General features: G+C 36.5%; 1 protein-coding gene across 7 annotated transcripts in view; it reads left to right on the plus strand.

Moving 5' to 3' along the window:
- The window catches only part of LOC105477324 (solute carrier family 4 member 4), a 504,202-nt gene that overhangs the window by 438,549 nt on the left and 43,719 nt on the right, over positions 1-21,934 (plus strand). For all 7 annotated transcript variants that reach the window (XM_011733788.3, XM_011733790.3, XM_011733791.3 and 4 more), the window contains one exon: positions 21,488-21,601. In XM_011733788.3, the coding sequence (XP_011732090.1) occupies positions 21,488-21,601 (114 nt within the window). The remainder of the gene's footprint in view (positions 1-21,487; positions 21,602-21,934) is intronic.

Consider the following 21,934-nt stretch of genomic DNA (forward strand, 5'->3'; position numbering starts at 1 on the left):
TGAAAATTTTTGTGTCTTGTTGTTAATTGATTCCTTTATCATTATATAGTGACCTTCTTTGTCTTGTGTTTTTACTTACAATTTATTTTATCTGATGCAAATACAGACATCCTTGTTTTCTTTTGGTTGCATCTTTTCAGTTTTAAACTATGTGTGTCCTCAGAGGTGAATGAGTCTCTTTTAGGCAGTGTATAGTTGGATCTTTAAAAAAATATCCATTCAACCATTCTGTGTCTTTTTAGTGGAGAATTTAACCCATTTACATTCAAGGTAATTTTTATAAGTACAGACTTTCTACTACCATTTTGTTAATTATTTTCTGGTTAATTTGTAGATTCTTTGTTCTTCCCTTCCTCTTTTGTTGTTTTCCTTTGTGATTAGATAATTTTCTCCAGTGTGTTTTGATTTGTTACCTTTTATCTTTTATGTGTCTTCTAGAGATTTTTGCTTTGTGGTTACCATGAGACTTACATAAAGCATCTTACAATTATAACAGGCTATTTTCAGATGATAACAACTTACCTTTCATTGCATAAAACGACTTTGCACTTTTACTTTACATCCCCCCAACACTTTTTTTATGTATTGGATTTCACAATGTATAACTTTTAATGTTATATATCCCTGAACAAATTATTATAGCAATTATCATTTTAAATAGTTTTGTCTTTATTTATATATATGTGTATATATATGTATGGTATACATATATACCATATAAAATATATACCATATACACTTTTTTAATGTTTTGGATTTCACAATGTATAACTTTTAATGTTATATATCCCTGAACAAATTATTATAGCAATTATCATTTTAAACAGTTTTAAATACATATATATGGTATATATTTATACCAAATGCATATATGGTATATATTTATACCAAATGCATATATGGTATATATTTATACCAAATGCATATATGGTATATATTATACCAAATGCATATATGGTATATATTATACCAAATGCATATATGGTATATATTATACCAAATGCATATATGGTATATATTATACCAAATGCATATATGGTATATATTTATACCAAATATACAAGTAATTTGCACACCACAATTACAATATTAATTTTCTGAACTTAACTATACACTTACTTTTACCAGTGAGTTTTATTCTTTCAAATGTTTTTCAGTTACTTATTAGAATCCTTTTCTTTTACCTTGAAGAATTCTCTTTAGCCTTTCTTGTAATACAGGTCTGGTGGGAGTGAACTTGCTCAGCATTTATTTGTCTGGGAAAGTGTCTCTCCTTCATTTTTGGAGGATAGATGGTATTCTTTTTTGGCAATTTTTTCCCATTATTCTCTTTTTTTTTGTTTTATTTTGGAGATTCGTCTTTTAGTTTTCATTTTTTAAAAGTGTCTTTGGTATTTATTAGAATGTAAATAAAACTGAGTGCTAATTTTCTCTAAACTTAAAATTACAACTTTGATCTGGGCCTTTGATACTTTTGCTTTATTTTATTTTATTTATCTGCACAAATTTATGGGGTATGTGTGAGATTTTGTTATATGTATATAACAAAGGTTATAAGGGTATTAAGGGTATCTATCACCCATTTTCAGTACATTTTTGTTAAGTATAGTCACTGTAACCTTTTATCAAACATTGAATTTGTTCCTTCTGTCTGTATCATTATAACTATAACCAAATTTATCCTCTGCCCCACCCCCATCACCCTTCCCAGATTCTGTTAACTATCTTTCCACTCCCTACTTCAATGTGATCAAATTTTTAGCTCCCACATATGAGTGATAACATGCACTATATGCCTTTCTGTGCCTGACTTATTTCATTTAACACAATGACCTTCAGTTTTATTCATGTTGCTGCAAATGACATTATTTGATTCTTTTTATGGCTACATAGTTTTTCATTATATATGTATGTCACATTTTCTTTATCCATTTATCTGTTGATGGACACATAGGTTGATCCCATACCTTTGCTATTGTGAATGGTGCTGCGCTAAACAAGAGAGTGCAAGTATCCTATCCCTTTGATATAGTGATTTCCTTTCCTTTGGGTAGATTTCCAGTACTGTGTTTGCTGGATCAAATGGTGAGGTTTTTGAGAAATCTCAGTACTATTTTCCATAGTGACTGTGGTAGTTTACATTTCTACCAGCCATATAAAAAATTTCCTCTTTCTCTGCATCCTTGTCAACATCTTATTTTTGGTCTTTTTAGTAATAGCCACTCTGACTGGGGTAAGATGACATCTCATTGTAGTTTTGATTTACATTTCTCTGATGATTAGTGATGCTGAGCATTTTTTCATATACCTGTTGGCTGTTACCCTGTCTTCTTTTGAGAAATGTCTATTTGTGTCCTTTGCCCACTTTTAAATGGAACTATTTGTTTTTCTTTTCTTGAGTTGTTTAAGTACCTTGTGTATTCTAAATTTAGTCCCTTGTTGGATGAATAATTTGCAAATATATTCTCCCATTCCATAGGTTGTCTCTTCATTCTGTAGATTATTTCTTTTGTTGTGCAGCAGCTATTTGGTTTAAATCCCACTTGTCTATTTTTGTTTGGTTGACGGTGAATTTCAGATCTTAATCATAAATTAATTGTTCTACACCATGTCCAGGAGAGATTTCCCTTGGTTTTCTTCCCGTATTTTTACGGTTTTGGGTCTTACGTATAAGTCTTTAATCAATGTTGAGTTGATGTTTATATATGGTGAGGTGGGAGTCCGGTTGTATTCTTCTGGATGTGGGTATCCGATTTTCCCAGCACCACTTATCAAAGAGGGTATACTTTACCCAGTGTAAGTTCTTGTTAATGTTTGTTGATCTTGAGGATCAGTTAGCTGTAAGTGTATCTTTATTTCTGGATTATCTACTCTGTTCCGTTGGTCTATGTGTCTGTTTTTATAGCAATACTATACTGATGTGGTTACTATAGCATTGTAATACATCTTGAAGTCAGGTGATGTGATGCCTCGAGCTTTGTTCTTTTTGCTGCTCAGGATTACTTTGGCTATTCAGGCTTCTTTTTGGTTCTATATGAGTTTTATTAAATAGGATTTTTTTCTAATTCTGTGAAGCTGGCAGTATTTTGAAACAGATCGCATTGAATCTGCAGACTGCTTTGTACATTATCGTCATTTTAATGGTATTAATGCTTCTGATCCATGAGTGTGGGAAGTTTTTCTATTTGTAGCCTCTCTTCATTGCATCAGTGTTGTGCAGTTTCTTTCTAGAGATGTTTCACCCCCTTGGTTCAATTTATTCCTAGGTATTTTATTTTATTGTATTGTATCTCTTGTAAATGCAGTTACCTTTTAAATTATTTTCTTGGTTAGATCATGATGTATAGAAATGCTACTGGGTCGTGTATGTTGATTTTTGTATCCTGCAACTGCATTAATTTTTTAAATCACATCTAAGAGAGTTTTGGTAGAATTTTTTGGGTTTTATTAGATGTAAGACTGTATCATCAGCAAAGAGGCACAATTTAACTTCCCCTTTTCCAATTTGGACGTCTTTTATTTCTTTCTCTAACCTGGTTGCTTCAGTTAGGACTTCCAGACTGTGTTGAATAGGAGTTGTGAAAGTGGATATCCTTGTCTTTTTCCAGTTCTTAGAGGAAGAGCTTTCAACTTGTCCTCATTCAGTATGACGTTAGTGGTGGGTTTGTTGTACAGGGCCTTTATTATTTTGAGGTAGATATGTTCCTTCTACTCCTAGTTTATTCAGAGTTTTTATCATGAAAGGATGTTGAATTTTATCATATATATTTTCTGCATTGATTGAGATGACTGTATGATTTTTGTTCTTTATACTGTTGATGTGATGTCACATTTATTGATTTGCATTTATTGTGCTGAGCTATCGCTGCATCCCGGGGATAAATCTGACTTAATTGTGGTGTATTATCTTGTAGATATACTGTTGGATTGGAGTTGCTGGTATTTTGTTGGGAATTTCTGCATCTGTGCTTATCAGAAATATTGGCCTGTGTTTGTCTTTTTTTCTTTTCTTGTCTGTTTTTGATATCAGGGTGATATTAGCCTCATAGAAAGTATTAGGGAGATGATATGGTTTGGATTTGTGTCCCCACCCATATCTCATGTCAAATTGTAATCTCCACTGTCAGAGGTGGGGCTTTGTGGGAGGTGACTAGATTATGGGTCTAGATTTCCCCCTTGCTGCTCTCATGATAGTGAGATCTCACAAGATCTGGTTATTTAAAAATGTGTGGAACCTCCCCCTTCGCCCTCTTCCTCCTGCTCCAGCCATGTAGGACATGTCTGCTTCCTGTTAGCCTTCCATCATGATTATAAGTTTCCTGAGGCCTCCCCAACCATGCTTCCTGTACAACCTGCAGAACTGTGAGCCAATTAAAATTATTTTCTTTATAAATTAGCGATTCTCAGGTAATTTTTTAAAGTAATGCGAGAATGGACTAATAAAGAAAAATTCTCTCCTCTTCATTTGTTTGGAATAGTTTGAGGAGGATTGGTTGGTTCTTTATGTTTTTGGTAGAACTCCACAGTGACTCTATCTAGTCCTGGGATTTTCCTTATTGGGAGACATTTTATTACTAATTCAATCTTACTACTAATTATTGGTCTTTTGAGATTTTCTATTTCTTACTGATTCAATTTTAATTGGCATGTTTCCAGGAATTTATCCATTTCCTCTAGGTTTTCTAGTTTATTATTCTATAGTTGTTCATAATAGTATCTAATGATCTTTGTATTTTTGTTGTATGAGTTGTAATGTCTCCTTTTTCATTTCTGATTTTACTTGGATGTCTTCTTTCTTTTTTCTTGTTTAGTCTAGCTAGCAGTTTATTGGTTGTGTATATTTTTTGAAGAACCAACTTTTTGTTTCATTGATTCTTTGTATTTTTTTAGTCTGTATTTCAGTTAGTTCTGCTCTGATCTTTATTATTTCTTTTTTTCCTGATAGTTGTGGATTTGGTTTGTTCATGGTTTTCTGTATCCTTAATGTACATTTTTAGATTGTTAACTTGTAATCTTTCTACTTTTCCATGGAGATATTTATTACTATAAACTTCCTTCTTCATACTCTTTTGCTGTATTCCACAGTTTTGGGTATATCCGGTTTTTATTTTCATTTGTTTCAAGAATTTTTTTGATTTTCATCTTAATTTCTTTATTGACTCAAGGGTCATTCAGAAGTATGTTTAATTTCTATATATTTTTATAAGTTTCTGAAGTTTGTATTTATTTCTAGTTTTATTCTATTGTGGTCTGAGAGGATAGTTGATATGATTTTCATTTTGTGAAAGTTTTTAGAAATTGTTTGGTGGCCTAACATATGGTCAGTCCTGAATAACGTTCCATGTGCTAATGAAAGAAATGTATATTCTGCAGTCGTTTAGAATTTTCTGTAAATGTGTGTTAGGTTCATTTGGTCTAAAGTTCAGTTTAAATCAGTGTTTCTTTGTTGATTTTTTAAAATCTAGATTATCTATTTAATGCTGACAAGGTGATGTTAAAGTCTTCTACTGTTACTCTATTGCATTCTGTCTCTTCAGTTCTAGTAATATTTGCTTTATGAATCTGGGTGCTCCATTGTTGGGTGCATATATTTTTAGAATTGTTATATCCTCATCCTGGATTGATTGCTTTATTTCATATATAATGACTTTTTAAAAACTGTTCTTGACTCAAGTCTGTTTTATCTTATGTAAGTATAGCTACTCTTGCTCACTTCTGGTTTTCATTTGCATGGAATATCTTTTTCCATCCCTTTACTTTCAGTCTGTATATGTCCTTACTGGTAAGGTGAGTTTCTTATAAGTAGCATATAGTTGGATGCTACTTTTGTAAATCCAGTCAGCAGTTCTATATCTTTTAAGTGTAGAATTTAATCTGTTAATATTTAAAGTTATTATTGATATGTGAGGCTTTGCTTCTGTCATGTTACTAATAGTTTTCTGGCTGCTTTGTATATTCTTTCTTCCTTTCTTTTTCTCTATTTATGGTTTGGGGGATTTCTGTTAGTGGTACCATTCGAGTCCTTTTTCTTACTCCTTTGTGTGATTGTTTCACCAGTGATGGCTGTGCTCCCAAAATGGTGCCCTGCCATAGCTGCTCAGGTCTTAGGTGGGTGTGAGTGACCCGGTGCAAATTCCCAGTCTGGTGTAACGCCCTCACTTGGTTTCTAAACCACCACCCTTGCTAATGTCAGTGTTCATGTGGGTGGAAGAGCTCTTCTGTATGTCAGATTGCAGCAGACTATGTAAGGGATGTGGACCACTGAAGTTCTCTTAATTACCCTTTCCCTGCAATATGGAACCCCTCTAGCCTTTCTAGCCGCTTGCTTTTCTTCTCTGTGCCTCAGGTGTTTTCTGTGAGTTGCTTCTTGGACTCTTGTGTTCTGTCCTATGTGTTCTATTCGAGGTATGTTTCTCTATTCATAATTTTGGTTCTTCTTTCTGGAAAGAGTAGGTGTCTGTAGTCAGCCATCTTGCATCCGAATCCTTCTTCAGCTCTTTGAATATATCATCCCAGTCTCTCCTGGATTGCAAAGTTTTGGTGCAAAATATGTTGCTAATATTATTGGAACTCTCTTATATGTGATTTGCTTGTCTTGCTGCTTTCAAGATTTTCTCTTTGTATTAGATTTTTTGACTATTTGATTATTTTTATGTTGAATCTGATTGAAGACCTTTGACCTTCCTGTAGCTAGATATTTATGTTTCCCTAGATTTGAAATATTTTCTGTTATTATTTCTTTAAATAAACTTCCTACCCCTTTATCTCTATCTTTTTCTTCTTTATCTCCTATAACTTGAATATTTGTTCTTTTGCTCCTGTCACGTGAATCCTATAAACTTTCTTCATTCTTTTCATTGTTTTTTCCTCTACTGACTATATGTTTTCAAATAACTTATCTTTAAGTTCACAGATTCTTCTGCTTTATCAATTCTGCTGTTGATGCTTTTTACTGCATTTCTTAATTTTCTTCATTATATTTTTCAGCTCCAGAATTTCTATTTTTTTAATAATTTCTTTTAAAATTTTGAATGTAAGTAATTTCAATCTCTTAAATTTCTAGTTTGGGTCATTTATTGTTTTCTTGATTTTGTAGTATCCTGTCTTTTTAAAAAGTTTGCTGGGCTTCCTTAAAATAATTATTTTGAATTCTTTGATACATCTCCATTTTTGAGGGATGATTACTGGGGCTTTATATTTTCCTTTAGTGGTATCATGTTTCCTTGATTGTTCTTGGTCTCGTGGCTATTGATTTGTTTCTGTGCATTTGAAGACATAGAGACTAATTTCAGTCCTTGCAGAATGTCTTTGTCTGGAAAACTTTTTCACCAATCAGCCTGTCTAGAGATTCTGGCAGATTTTCTGGTGTGGTCCACAGGCAGGCTTGCTGCAGGACTTCCCAGGCAGGCTGACCTGGTTCTTACTGAAAAAGGTGAGTGCACCTGGCACCTGGGTCCATGGTTTGGGACTGGAGCCTAAGTCCTTGAGGGCAGGCCTGGGGCCTGGGTCCTTGGGAGCTGGCCTCGAACTTGAATCTGTAGGAGTGGTCCAGGAGCCTTGGTTCATAGGAGCCTTCCTGGCTCCAGGGTCTATTGGGGTGGGCCTGGACCCTGTGTCTACTAGAGCCTGGCTCCATGGGTACGAGCCTAGAGCCTGGGGTTGGCCTGGTGCTGGGATACAGAATCTGGGATCACAGAGGCTGGCCTAATGCCTGAAGCCAAAGTGGCTGGTCTGGTGCCTATGGCTGGGGGGACCAGCCTGGAAGCTGGTTGTATGGGTGCTTGCCTGGAGACTAGGTCTGTGAGGGCTGTTGTGGGTCATGCAGCCACAGAGGCTGTCCTGAAACAAGGGTCTGCTAAAGTGGGCCTGGATCCTAGATCTGCTGGAGTGTGGGGCTTAAGGGTCTAGCCTGGAGGGTGGAGCCATAGGGACTGACGTGGCACTGGGCAAGCCTGGAGCCTGTATGCATGGTACTTACCTGGTGCCTAAGGCCAGGGGTGCTGGCATGGTTCTGTGGCAGGCCTGAAGTCTGGGGCTGTCTGGGCTGAGCTTGCTCTACAGTAGTCTAGAACTTAGGGTGGGCCTGGAGCCTGAGGCCACAGGGGCTGATGTGATGCTGGACAGGCCTGGAGTCTATATTGGCAGGGACTGGTCTGGAGGCTAGGTCTGCAGGTAGTAACCTGATGACTAGGACCATAGAATCTGGCCCGGTGCTGGAGGCATTCAGAGCCTGTTACACCTGGGGCTACCCTGGACCTGGGGCTCATCTGTAGCCTAAGGCACTGGGTTTGGCCTAGCAGTGGGGTGGGCCCCGAGACCGAGTCCCCAGGACAGGACAGGAGCCTGGGGTTGCTGAGCTAGCCTGGTGTGGGAGCAACCCGGGTCAGTCTGTGGTTGATCCTAGAATCTGGGGTTCTCTACCAACCTAGAGTCTGGGATTGTGGGGGCCTACCCCTCATGTGGGTTTTACTGGGGCAGACCTAGTGTTGGTGTCCAAGGCAAAGACTGGTACTCATTTCCCTCTCCCCCCAAAAAGAAGGTTTCCCTCTCCAGGATGTGTTGCCTGAGTTTGGAGAAGGAGTAATGTGGAAATTGTAAAACTGTCCTTCCTACCTTCTTCAATGTGTCTTTTCTTATTTCTATGTTAAATCTGCTTCCTTAGCTCTTGTGAAAGTATTTTAATCAGTGGCTAGTTGTTCAAATTTATGTTTCTACAGGGGAATGACCATTGGAAAGTCTTAGTCTGCTATCTTGCTGATATCACTTCCCAGATTACATAGAATGGTCATTTTAACTTTCTATGTATCCAAAACCTTTCCTTCTGGCAGTAACACCCGAATTGAGGATAACTCTTCAGACTTAAATAAATGATCCCCTTATAAGAGCCTAAGCAGGTAATTTCTCAGTCATTGATAAATATGGCTAAGAATGTCATGACAATGTAAAAATAGAATAGTGATAGCATTCTAGTTACAATTCTTTTAAAGAAGGTTCTCAGCATAGTTTAGAATTGTATATACCAAATTATAAACTACCCAGAGAGGAGAAAGTATGTGTGATTTCTAAAGATGAGTGTGTAACTGTGTAGGCTTTCAGTCTGTCATCCTCCCTTATACCCCAACTCATTTCACATTTACAGCTAAGTAATATAGACATAAATACACATGCATACATAAATGAATATTAAGAACATCTTTTTTTTGACAGAGTCTCGCTCCGTTGCTTAGGCTGGAGTGCAGTGGCATGACCTTGGCTCACTGTAACCTCCACCTCCTGGGTTCAAGCAGTTCTCCGGTGTCAACCTCCTGAGTAGCTGTGTTTACAGGTGTACACCACCATGGCCAGCTAATTTTTGTGTGTGTGTTTGTTTTTTTTTTAGTAGAGACTGGGTTTCACCATGTTGGCCAGGCTGGTCTTGAACTCCTGACCTCAAGTGGTCTGTCCGCCTTGCCCTCCCAAAGTGCTGGGATTACAGGCGTGAGCCACTGCGCCTAACCAAGAACATCATTTTTATTTCTCATTCACCAAAATATGTTTTAATTTAAGCTGACATTTTGAAATATGGTTTCTATAGGTAGGTGCAGACAGGTGTATAGATTCTAATATATATTCTTAAATAATGTTTTATAATTAAAACATATGCTTAAACACTATACATAAGACAGGCTTTTATAGCTGTGGAAACAATCAAGGCTATTTTTAGTTCCTTCCTCACACCAACAATTCACATGAAACCTCTAAAAACTCAAAATGCTCATGTAGAATGACATTGTTCTTGACATGCAAAATATCTCATTCTCCTTTAGCTTACACAGTCATTTCTCTTTTGTTCTCTCATTTTTAAACCTTTGTATGAGTTGTTAAGACTTTAAACTACTTTAAAACAGTTATACTTCTATTAGTCAGATCAACCAGCACAAGGTTGGATACAGACTAAGTAATCAATACTTGTTGACTAGTGGAAACCAGTCAAGTACAGATTAGTGCTACATTTTGTGGGAAGAGCACAATGTGTAGGAATCCAGGAGCTGTAGATTCTAGTGCCAGCACTACCATTAACTAATAATGTGCTCTTTGATAGCTATCTAAAACTTCAGTTACCTCACCTATAAAGGGAAAGCTTGGCTAGATAACAATTAACAGCCTTTTGAGCTCTAGTACTTTTATAAATTTAAAGAGTTTTCTGGCTCCGTTTCCTAAATGAAATACATTTCCTATACTATTCTAGGCTTATAGCAATGATTGAACCTTACAAATTAGAAAAAAATAATTATCTCCATCATATCACATCTGCCAGTCTCTCTTTGTGGATGATTCACAGTTGTCATGCAGCAAAGGCAAATTCAAAACATGGTTGACTTTCTTGACAAAATTGAACTTACTCATCTCTCTGTATTTTTTTGGGTGGGGGGGGGCGGGTGGCTAGGGGTGGGACACAGATTCACTGTGTTACCTAGCTTGATCTCAAACTCCTGGCCTCAAGTGATCCTCCCACCTCAGAAGTCCTGGCCTTGAGTGATCTTCCCAACTCAGCCTTCCAAAGTGCTGGGATTGTAAGCATGAGCCACTACACCTGGTCTGATCAAAATTTTAGTCATATTTGGTGTATGAGTCAGGATTCCATCAGGAAGCAAATGGTATGTTCAAGTTAAGATAATTTGAGGTTTTGATAAAGGCATTATTTATGACAGGCAAGAGCCCCTGCATCTGGCTCCTTATATTTCTTATCTCAGCTAATAACATCACCTATCCTTAGGGCCACCCAAGATCAAAATCTTTTTTATTCTCCTTTTTTTTTTTTTTTTTTTTTTTAATGAGATGAGGTCTTATTCAGTAACCTAAGCTGGAGTACAGTGGAATAATCATGGCTTACTGCAGCCTCAACCACCTGGGCTTAAGCGATCCTCTCTCTTGTCTTCCGAGTAGCTGGGACTACAGTCACACTCCACCAGGCCTGGAAAATTTTTTATTTTAATTTTTGTAGAGATGGGGTGTCACTGTGTTGCCCAGGCTGGTCTTGACCTCCTGGGTTCAAACAGTCCTCCTGCCTCAGCCTCACAAAGTAGTGCAATTGCAGGTGTTAGCCACTACACCTGGTCTGATCAAAATTTTAAGTCATATTTGGCGAATGAATCAAGATCCCAGCAGGAAGCAAATTAAGGTAATTTGAGGATTTAATAAAGGCATTATTTATGAAGTTGAGTTTAGGGTATATGGAAACCACAGAAGAAGATGTGGTGTCCCAGATAGTGAGACTGGGGAGCCCATAGTAGACCACACAGGTTAACCTCCTAAGGCAGAGAGTGTGGTAGAGGGGGATAGAGAATGAATCTGGTGTGACAAAGAAAGATGTCCATTGCATGTGGTACTCCAGGTTTTTCTTTATCAAATTAAACTTGTCACAATCCTTTTGTGATAAGTTTATTCCACTGCAGTCTTTCTCCTTTACACTTACACTTTGATTCCACTGGTTCTGGCTCCCATTACCTTTGCTGAGGCCATGGTCAGTGACCCGCTCCCTTTCCATCCCTCATGGAACCACTAGCAATGCATCAGTACGAATACTTAAAATGAAACAGATTACCCTTGCTAGCCTGTCTATCAGGTATGTAATTTGTGTATCAGACACTTCTACAGAGCCCTATTGCTCAGTGGAACATGGGTCAAATACCAGTATTCCATTGACAGTCTTTTTTGTATTCACCATTCTTTTTAAAGGGGTATATCAGTCTGTTATCCCACACTGTAACTCGTCTGTTCCATCAGCCTCGAGTCTTTAGTCAAAGTCTTTCAGCGTCAAAACTTCCATTAGGAATATCACAGCATAATCTGTGATTTTCTGTGGCAGGTGGCCCAGGGCATTAACATGTTCCAGAGTCCCACACCAATGAATGATCATAAACACGGAACAAAGATGCCATCGCGCACCTTATGTGCATATGTGGTGGCAAAATGAAAAGCATACTTAAAAATAGAGCAGGATTGAGGTTAGTAGAAATCAGAAAGCCATAGATTTGTGGTGGCAAAATGAAAACCATAGCTTAAAAACAGCAGTATTGGGGTTAGTAGAAATCAGAAAGCCACAGAACCCCACGAATTAGGCAAAATTATTATTACTTTGATATAGTCACATTCAGTGTGGCTGGTATATGTAATAGGCCTAAGAATGCCATTCTTAAGGAACTGCTTGATTTTCTAATTTTCCTCCTTAGAATATGCATTAATTCTAATCCTCACATGAATTGGTGTAATCATAAGATTATTTTTAATGTACTTCCTTGTTGTTCTTGTCATTTAAATAAACAAAATCACTAAATTCCAGGTAACATCGATCGCTATAACACCCTCTATGCTACATTTAGATAATGCAGAATGTTCTTTGAAGTGTGGAGCTTCAGAAACTTTAATGAAAACCTAATGAGCATTTTAGTTAGGTGATAGCATTTAGTTTTTGTTGACGTAAAACACAGGAAAGTCTAGAATTCTATGTTTAGCTATATTCTACAAGAATCAGGTGACATCCCCGTTCTGGTTTCTTCTCTCAAAAATTATCTTGGTGAATGGTAAAAACTGTCAAACTAAAACAATATATTAAAACATGAGTAAGAAATAATGGGCAGGTATTATATGTCTCACTTTAGTGTTCGCAATCCTGGGTGCATTTGTCTTGTTTAGTGACGACAAGGCAAACGACTTTGCTATCACTAAAGAAGAATCAGATTTTCAAATTTTTGAGGTATTTTCTATCAAGGAAAGTAATTTTTAAAGCCGAATTTGTTTTTAATCCAAAATTGTTTTTATACTTATTTTGTTAAGAATAACAAAGGGATATTTAGTTATAAATGCAACTTAGACTGTTAAACATTTAACAACGACTATACAAATACTTCAGTTCTTATAGACATGTGACCAAAAATAAAAACACAGTCAACCTGAATTGAGCCCTAAGAAAAACAGGTTGGAAGCAGTGATTGGCCAAAACATTTTGAGAAAGCTTTTAGTGGTGGCAAAGAGGCAGTCTCTGGATAGAAGTAATAATTTTAACCATGGTAACCTCTTGGTCCTGAGCACTTTCAGCTTATTTATCCATCAGAGAAAAGTCAACAACATTGAAATCCCTGCACTAACACAAAATGGTCTCCTATCCGATTTTGGGGTTGTCTAAGTTATACATATGCCTTACTAATTATTGTTTTTAAACTTTTACTCTTGTATATTAATATAAATTATAAAGCCATCTTCTTTTTAGGCCCCGGAACCCTTTATGATAATGATTTATTTGAGTTATATCTAAGAAGACTCTATTAGAGGGTCGAGGAATTTTGATAATTGGGTCTTAATGAATTTTAGTGTTAGGACTTTAAACACCATCTAGTGTAACAACACTCCTGACATGTGATTTTCTTCATGCTGTTTGAATGCTTCCTAGAACAGGAACCTAGCATCCTGCAGGCATTCCTGATAGAAACACAAATCTACTTTTCCATAGCCTCTGTCCACAGGGTCTGCACTTGCCATCTGGAGCTACACAGAACAAGTTAATTTCTCTTTCCTGTAATAGACTTCACGTATTTGAAGACAAATTCTCCCTACAGTAGTCTTTAGGCCTGCCATCATTTTTCTTGTGGTGTGTTTTCCGTATTCCCAAATCCTCTGGCTGCCCTTTTCTAGATTAGCTCCAAATTTTCAGCTTTAATTTAGAAGATAGTAACCAGATTGGGACGTAGTATTTTCCATGTGGTTTGATCATTTGCTTCTGGTATACACACATTGGGTTTCTTGTTCTACCGTGTAGTTTTGAGACAGAATGGAAGAAAAGGTCTTTTAGTGATTGCCAAAGTCTCCTCAGCATCTTTGCTGAACCACTTCACTAGGCTGACTCTCCTTCCAGTAGACTTCCATCGTCAAGCTCCAAGCCCAACCCAGATAAATTATCCAGTTCATCTCTCTTCTTTGCTCCCCAAATCTCTTTGACTTAGAACTTATGGCATTAAAATCTCAGAGTCAAAATCAGACTTTCCTTTTATTAAATTCTGATTATAGTGGGTATTACTGAATCAAAGTACAGTGAATTATGGTTATTGCTATGACTGCTATTAATGCTTTTTTTGGATCGTGCTTTATAGCATTGGCTACTGGGGGGGGTCACATTTCAAACTTTGTAGGGTATTTCGTTGCCTTTTTGTGATTACCAAAAGACCCATAATTGTCTGGCATAATTTTTGTTTCATCGAGAATAAATGCTTTTTTACACTGCTTTTTAGCATTTTCCAAGCACCACAATCACTAGAGGAATTGACACCATGAGTTAAAATGTACTGAGAGCCCACCAGGGTGCCTCCTGCTGTCCTTGTCTCTTTATAACAGCTCTATCCATTGAGAACTGCTCTGTAGACGCATGGCCCTTTCCCTCCAGTTAATTTAGGAGCAGCTGCAGCCCTTGCAAAGTGAGAACCACATGTCCTCTGGGATTTCCAAGAAACCTAATTCATTTTTCCCCTGTAAATTAACTGGCTTCTCACTGTTGGTGTCTCTATGATTATGACTCTCTTAATAATTAATACAGTATCATCTTTCATGAATATTATGTTTATCATAGATTTATTAGGTTGTTTTGCCAAAGAAGGAGAGAACAGCATATGTTTATTTGAATTTCCTTTCCCATCTGCTTAATTCCTTCTTTGCTTTGGTAGTTTAAATATTTAAGCTGCTGGCTTCTCATTAGATTAATTGAGATACTGTCTCATTAATCCTGCAGAGGACAGAAATATTATTCTCCTCTTCATTTTTATAATTAAAAGTAGTAAACAAAAATGAAAGAGTTCAAAACTAGTCTGATATAAAAAAGGCATTACAGTCTGAATTGAGACATGCTTCTCTTTCCGTCTTTAATAAATTGAGGTAGGAGTTATGTGCTGTAGCACATCCATGTATCATTTAAAAAAACTGTTTTAATGGCAAGCTCTTGCTATTAATTATCTTAATTTGTGTTCTGTTAGATTGTGATAATTTATAATCCTAAGATATTGAAGTTTGAGCCTGGAGAGACTTAACATTTGATTTGGATGGACAACCACAATTTATGATGTTTGTTTAAGCTAGATTTGAGGCCTCAGAAGCCACAGATTTGGGCATGAAATCTTGAGGGAACAGGTTTTCTCATGAAAACTTTGGCACTTCTACTTTTAATCATTACCAGTAATAGCTGTTAATAGTAGAGAATTGGAAACTATGACTTTCTAATTTGATATCTTTATTGATATGTTGACCTACATAACAGCATGTTTTTGGAGTTTTTGAAAGAGATCAAGTTTGATGAAATGAAAGGGAAAACAAATGACGAAAGAAAATCACATACTTTTTTTTTTCTAAATGTGCTTAAAACTGTGAGAAGGGCCCAAAGAGAGCAGTTCTTAGTTCCTTCAAGTCAGACACAGAAGTCTTATTTACAGACCCCAGTGTGTATCTAGTAGACTGTATGTACTCATTGCTAGACATTTTTAGGGCACTTTCTACTTCTACTATGTCAGTTTTGCCTAACTCAAATTAAAAGTTTCATTTTAGTATAGAGTAAGACATTAATCGTCTGCTAAAATAGCACCCCTACCTGTCTTCTCTAATTAGGGGATTTAGAGTTGAATACAACAGTGGTCTGGGAAAAATCAATTTCCTTGACTATGAAGTTTAAACTGGATTCAAGATCACAGAAATGAATATCTTAATAATAAACACTCTCCAGGGGTGATTTCTGCTGTAACTAAACTAATATTGTACAATTTAAGGGGAAGGAAGTGGAAATAGAAGTTTGTATATTATGCAAAATGTATCACCCTGTGATTTTTAATGAGGTTAAGCAACGCTATTAATAGGGTAGCTTTTTTCTCCATAAATTTTAAGAACTGTAATCCTGACATGTATTGACATTAGTGTTTTAAGCTACCTATACTGTGATAATGCCACACTTGACAAGTGCCATCACGTACATGTGTATGTATGTATATATATCGTACTATATGTATCATTTATATATCTTTACCTGTTTGTTTATATGTTATTAGTTTCTATGGCTGTTTTGTCAAGTCACCACACACATAGTGGCTTAAAACAACAGAATTTATATCTGAGAGGTCAGATCTGGATGTCAAAATTAAGATCTGGAGATCAGAAATCTGAAATGGGTCTCAGTGGGCTAAAATCAAGGTGTGGGCAGGACTGCATTCCTTCTGGAGGCTCTAGGGAAGAATGTGTTTCTTTGCCTTTTCTGCTGTCTAGGGGCTGCCTGCATTATTTGGCTCATGACTCTTTCCTTCAACTTTATAGCCAGCAATGGCCAGTCAAGTCTTTCTCATACTTTGTTATTCTGACACTGATTCTCCTGCCTCCCTCTTTCATTTACAAGAACCCCTGTTATTACATTGGACCCACCTGTTTAATTCAGGATCATCTCCCTTAAACCAGTAGATTGGCAACATTAATTTTCTCTGCAGCCTTAATTCGCCCTAGCCATGTAACATTACATATTCACAGGTTCTGGGAATTAGGACGTGGACATCTTTAGGGATATATTATACTTTAATCTGCTTACCACAGTATCTGACTTAAATTTTAAGATGAGTATACTGGGTGCTATGTTAATAGTGTACTGAAAGGGGACAAGTGCAGAAGCAGGAAGACTATGTAGGAAGCTAATGTAGTAAATCATATGAGATAAAATGGTGGCTTAGACAGTGTGGTACTAGCAATGGAGGTGATGCGAACTGATAGGATCCTAGGTATATTTTCAACATAATTTGCTGACCAATTAGATGTGGGATATAAAAGGAAGAAGAGTTGAGTATATTCCAAAGTTTTGGGTATGAGCAATGGGGAAAATTAAGCTGGCATTAATTAAGATAGAGAAAACTACTCAAAGGGCAGGTTTAGGGTGTCATTGGTGGGGCAGTTTGGGCCAGGGAAGACGAGCCAGGGGAAGATCAAGCACTTAGTTTTTGCATAAATTTGAAATGCCTGGCAGTGATTTTAGTCAAGCAGGTCAGTCCTCCACCAGGGCCAGAGGTTTAAGTCCTATGGGAATTTCTACCAAAGAATTGCAGATTGAATTTATTTGCCACCATCTATTTCCCTTCTCCTGTTTATTAAAAAAAGGAGGAGAGCTATCTGCCTTTTAAATAACTATTTCTCCTCTTTCAGTATATATAAAAAATCCAGGTGGAGGTGTCAGGTAGTTAGATAGATGATTCTGGAATTTAGAAGAGTGGTCTAGCCTAGAAATATAAATTTTTAAATATTTCTTTAGCATGTAAATGGCATTTTAAAGCATGAGACTGAATGTAATCACTTAGGGAGAGAATATAGATAGGAAAGAAGAGACCAAAGTCTGAACTGTGGAACACTGCAGTCTCAAGAGTTTGGAGGAGTTGAAAGGACCAGCTAAGAAGAACTAGAGTATCCAGTGAAGTAGGATGCAATTCAGGTCTGCTAGATCTGATTTCCAAAATGTCTTCAGAATGCCATAGTATTCTTAGATCAGAACATGGTAACTGGTATATTACAGACAGTTGCTTTTGAAAAATTATACTGGATGGTTGGACTATTTCCATACACATATCCTGCTATCAGAGTTGCCTTCGTATCCACTTGTAATTCTAAATTTACTGTCTATCCATGTAATATGAGGTTTATGAAGTTTAATGAGATACTCTTGAGAATACATGTTAGGGCCATCTTTAGAGGGTGATATATCTGTGTAGGCTCTGTATTAAATATGAGAGTTCAGAATGGAGTAAGAAATTCAGTTGCTTCATTAAGCTACAGAAATGATAATTTTGGGAGATTTGACAATTTTATATTCTTTTGAATATCCTCAGCGGTGACAAATTTCTTTTGCTTTGTACGGATTTAACTTTACAGAGTATCTGCAGTAATTTGTGTATTGTTGAGTACAGCGAAAATTGGAAACTCAATATAACATTCTAGAAGGTAATTTGGCATTATATAGCAAAAGATTTAAATTTTTATATAGACATTGATATAGTAACTCTTCTGACAGGAATTTATTCTAAGGAAACAGTCTTATATATGTGCAAAGATTTCTTTATGATATGGTTCTTTATAGTGAAAAGTTAAAAACAATCTAAACAGTAGGGTAATAGAAAAGTAGATTTTAGGATAACCATTCAGCATAATACTATGGAGTCAATAATGTGTACTATTATGGAAAATATCAAATGAAATGGAATAAAAGTGGAAAAATCAAAATGTCAAACAGTATGGGAAAAATTCTATTATGTACACATATATATGCACATAAATATGTATAAAAGGATATATTTGCAAGTGTTAAAATTTATTTCTACATAGTAGAATTGGAAAACATTTTCTTTTTTCATTGTTTTTTCTAAACATTCTATAATGAACATATATTAATATTGAAACAAAAAATATATTTCAAAGAAGATAGAATTATGGATCTTTCAGACATGTGTGATAGTTAATGTGGGTAATCAAACAATCTTTGCTCAGTACTAAAACTATAAAAGGAATTTACAATTTTTGGAACAATAACAACACCATTAAAATAAATGAATAGCTTCCCGAAGAGAAAAATTTGAAAGACATCCCTGATTTGGATTTGGAAGTTACGGGATTTTGAGGGGGTGTTGGGGTACATTTTAAATTGAGCTTTAATTTTCATAGTAGAATTCACAGATTATACATTTGTGTAACCAACACCCAAATTAAAATACAGCTGGTATATTTGTCTGAAAAAAACTGTTTTTCTTTCAACATTATTATACCTTGAATAATTTCTTAAAGCAATATAGATCTTTCAGGGCATTTTCTCTTTGTTGGTACTTGGAATCATGTGGCTTGATCTCACCATCTCTTGGAGTAGTGTGGCCAAATTAGCAGCCCCATATGTGGGCCCTCAGTGATGAGGTTCAGTTTGCCATGTAGGTTTTGCAGGGCATCCAGTTTATGGAAAGCTAGAATGCCTCTTCTACCAACTAAAGAAGCAGAATTGCCCAGGTGCCTGATAGTGATTTTGGTCAAGCAGATCTGTCCTCCACCAGGGCCAGAGGTATAGGTCCTATGGGAATTTCTAGCAAAAAATTGCAGATTGAATTTATTTGCTCCCATCTATTTCCCTTCTCCTGTTTATTAAAAAGAGGAGGAAAGCTATCTGCCTTTTAAATAACTATTTCTCTTCTTTCGAACAACTTATAGGATATTTGTGTTGCCTACTGGTTGCATTTTCTAGGTGAGGATTGTAAGAGTGATAAGTGAGAACTAACTTCCATTTTACCTTTGCAATGACCTCTGGTCCTCCAGTGATTTATGACCCACTAGTCTAGAGGGGTGTTTGTAACTTCCTAACATACTCCTGAACTGCTTCATAGGACCATCTTTTGCCAGACCACACTGAACTGCCAGTGTCAACACTACTTGCACAAAACTTAATAAATGAGTTTCCTCCAATATTGAGCCCCTGAGAAACATCCTTTTTTTGCTGTGATTCCAGATACTTCTAACCAAAATTAGCTCTCAGTGGCAGTTCTATGTTACTAATGGGCTTTTTATTTTTTATTTCTTGGATTTGAAGTTTCATTTCAAAGACCTCCTGACGGTAGATCATTTAGGTATTCCAGTGGTCTCTGCAGTCATGAGAGCTTCTAGAACTTGAAATAACAATAATTAACTTATATTAGGAGAGTTTATTATGTTCCAGGCAATACTGTTAAGCACTTTCATGGCTTTTCTTATTTAATTCTGATAACAAACCAATGAAGTTGTAGGGATTATTTTGGCTATGTTTTGCAGGTAAAGTAATTGAAGCTAAGAAAGGATAAGTATTTACAAATAGGAAATAAGGGTGCAGGAGTTCCAATAGTAGTTGTGCTCCTAACTGCTGTACTATATTGTCTACCGAAATTGATCCCTGCCATCTATTGGTTCTTAACATTATTGTGTATAATTGATGTTAAGTTGCCCCCAAAAGGCTGGCCTTCTCTTCCTCAGTATATACTTTTCAAGAAAGCTAACCCTAGCAAATCTAGCCCTCTGAGAAAGAAAGGAACTCCAGGCCGAAAGGAACAACTCTGATCCTGCCACTAGTATCAGGCTCCTGACACCTGATACAGGTCAAGCATTGAACACTAGGGCCTTTACCTTACCCACCCTGCCACGTAATTTTCATTTCTCATTTTAGTTTCTGTTGACTACCTGGCTGCAGTAATACTATTCCCTTTCAAGAAATCCTTTGTCTTCAGAACAGTGCATCCACTCACCCCATCACTGATCTCCCTTCCTTCATCCAGCAGCATCAGAAACTAACTGCTCACCCTGAGATAACTTCATAACCTCTGAATCAACCTTGGTTTTATTTAGGAGCAGGCTTCCTTGTATATAACTTGGCTATGACCTTCACGGGGACGTGAATTGTATCGGTTTTGTTTACTGTGGTATCCTTAGCACCAAGAAAATTATTAGGAACTAAGTAGATTCTTGTTGAATGATTAAATTATGTGCTAACATGTGTATCCACCATATGGGAAACTCAGATATCTGTGCTCTGGTAATGCCCTTAATCCTCATTAGTGCCACTGGAGACTACAGAACAATCTCAAGAAACCAAATGGTACTATGCTCCCCTTACCAACTTGCAAATGGCCATTATTCACCCACTTCATGGGAACGGTCTTAGTTTAATGCTGTATTCCTTAAAGCCCAGACCTTGTCCTGACCAGAGGGAGGTACTTAGGAATTTGGAGGGTTAGCAGATAATGGCAGTCACACGCAAGAAGTGGTAGAGGAGAGATGTTCCACATATGTGAGACTTTAAGTGCTAACCTGGATTGAGAAATATTTTATTTGACAAAACTAGTGCAGCTGTGACATTTCCATCTTTCATCACTTGACGTTACTTTGAGATCTTGATATTTACTTCACCCAAGGGACAGGAACTTCTAAGCCCTTCCATGCTAGATTCTTGGTGTTTTCAGGCTGTCTTATGAGATTTATCTTACTCTGTACTCACAGTGCTGCCTCCCAAATAACACAGAATTTCTATGTTGTTGGGCAGATTTTTATAATATGTACTTAGTTTTCATTCTTATGCAGGTGACCATGTTGCAAGCAGGATGAGTTTATACAGTATTTCAGGGATATGTTCTATTTGATTGCTCTCCCTGTCTACATACACACACACACACACACACACACACACACACACACAGAGAGAGAGAGAGAGAGAGAGAGAGAGAGAGCAATCTGTTCTTTGGGATTACATTATGTCTAGCCAGGTGATATACTAATATAAAAACAATTTAAAAAATAATCTTTCTGCACTCTGATACCTCCTTCAATTGGTTAATGAAGCTGTTACTATAAACTATTAGCAAATGCAAAATTCTTCATTCAGTTCAAACACAAACAAATGTATCTATCTGGTGCTAAATGGTTCCTGGTTTCTTTTTTATTTTTCCAGGCAAGAAAACTGATCAGTGATTTTGCCATTATCTTGTCCATTCTCATCTTTTGTGTAATAGATGCCCTGGTAGGCGTGGACACTCCAAAACTAATTGTGCCAAGTGAGTTCAAGGTAGGTGAATGTCTGTCTTTTGGTCATTCCTGGAACTCTTTTTCTTTCTTTCCCCCATTCTAGTTTATTGTGTGTCCCTTTGAGTTAGTTTTGTACAATTATCCTTTTTTTTTTTTTTTCAAAATCAGTCCCTTTTAGGCTCATATAGACATGTAGTTTAATTTCTTCACTACAATTAAATGTCAAGACTAGGGTTTTTATTTAAAACAACTGATAATACTATTATAAACTCTGCCTTATAGGTTTAGAAATTTTTAAATATCCAAAATATTTTATATGCCTTATTACATTGATCTATATAATGACTCTGGGAAGTACATAATGTAGCTATCA

Source organism: Macaca nemestrina, chromosome 3, assembly GCF_043159975.1.
Source record: "Macaca nemestrina isolate mMacNem1 chromosome 3, mMacNem.hap1, whole genome shotgun sequence".
Classification (NCBI taxonomy): domain Eukaryota; kingdom Metazoa; phylum Chordata; class Mammalia; order Primates; family Cercopithecidae; genus Macaca; species Macaca nemestrina.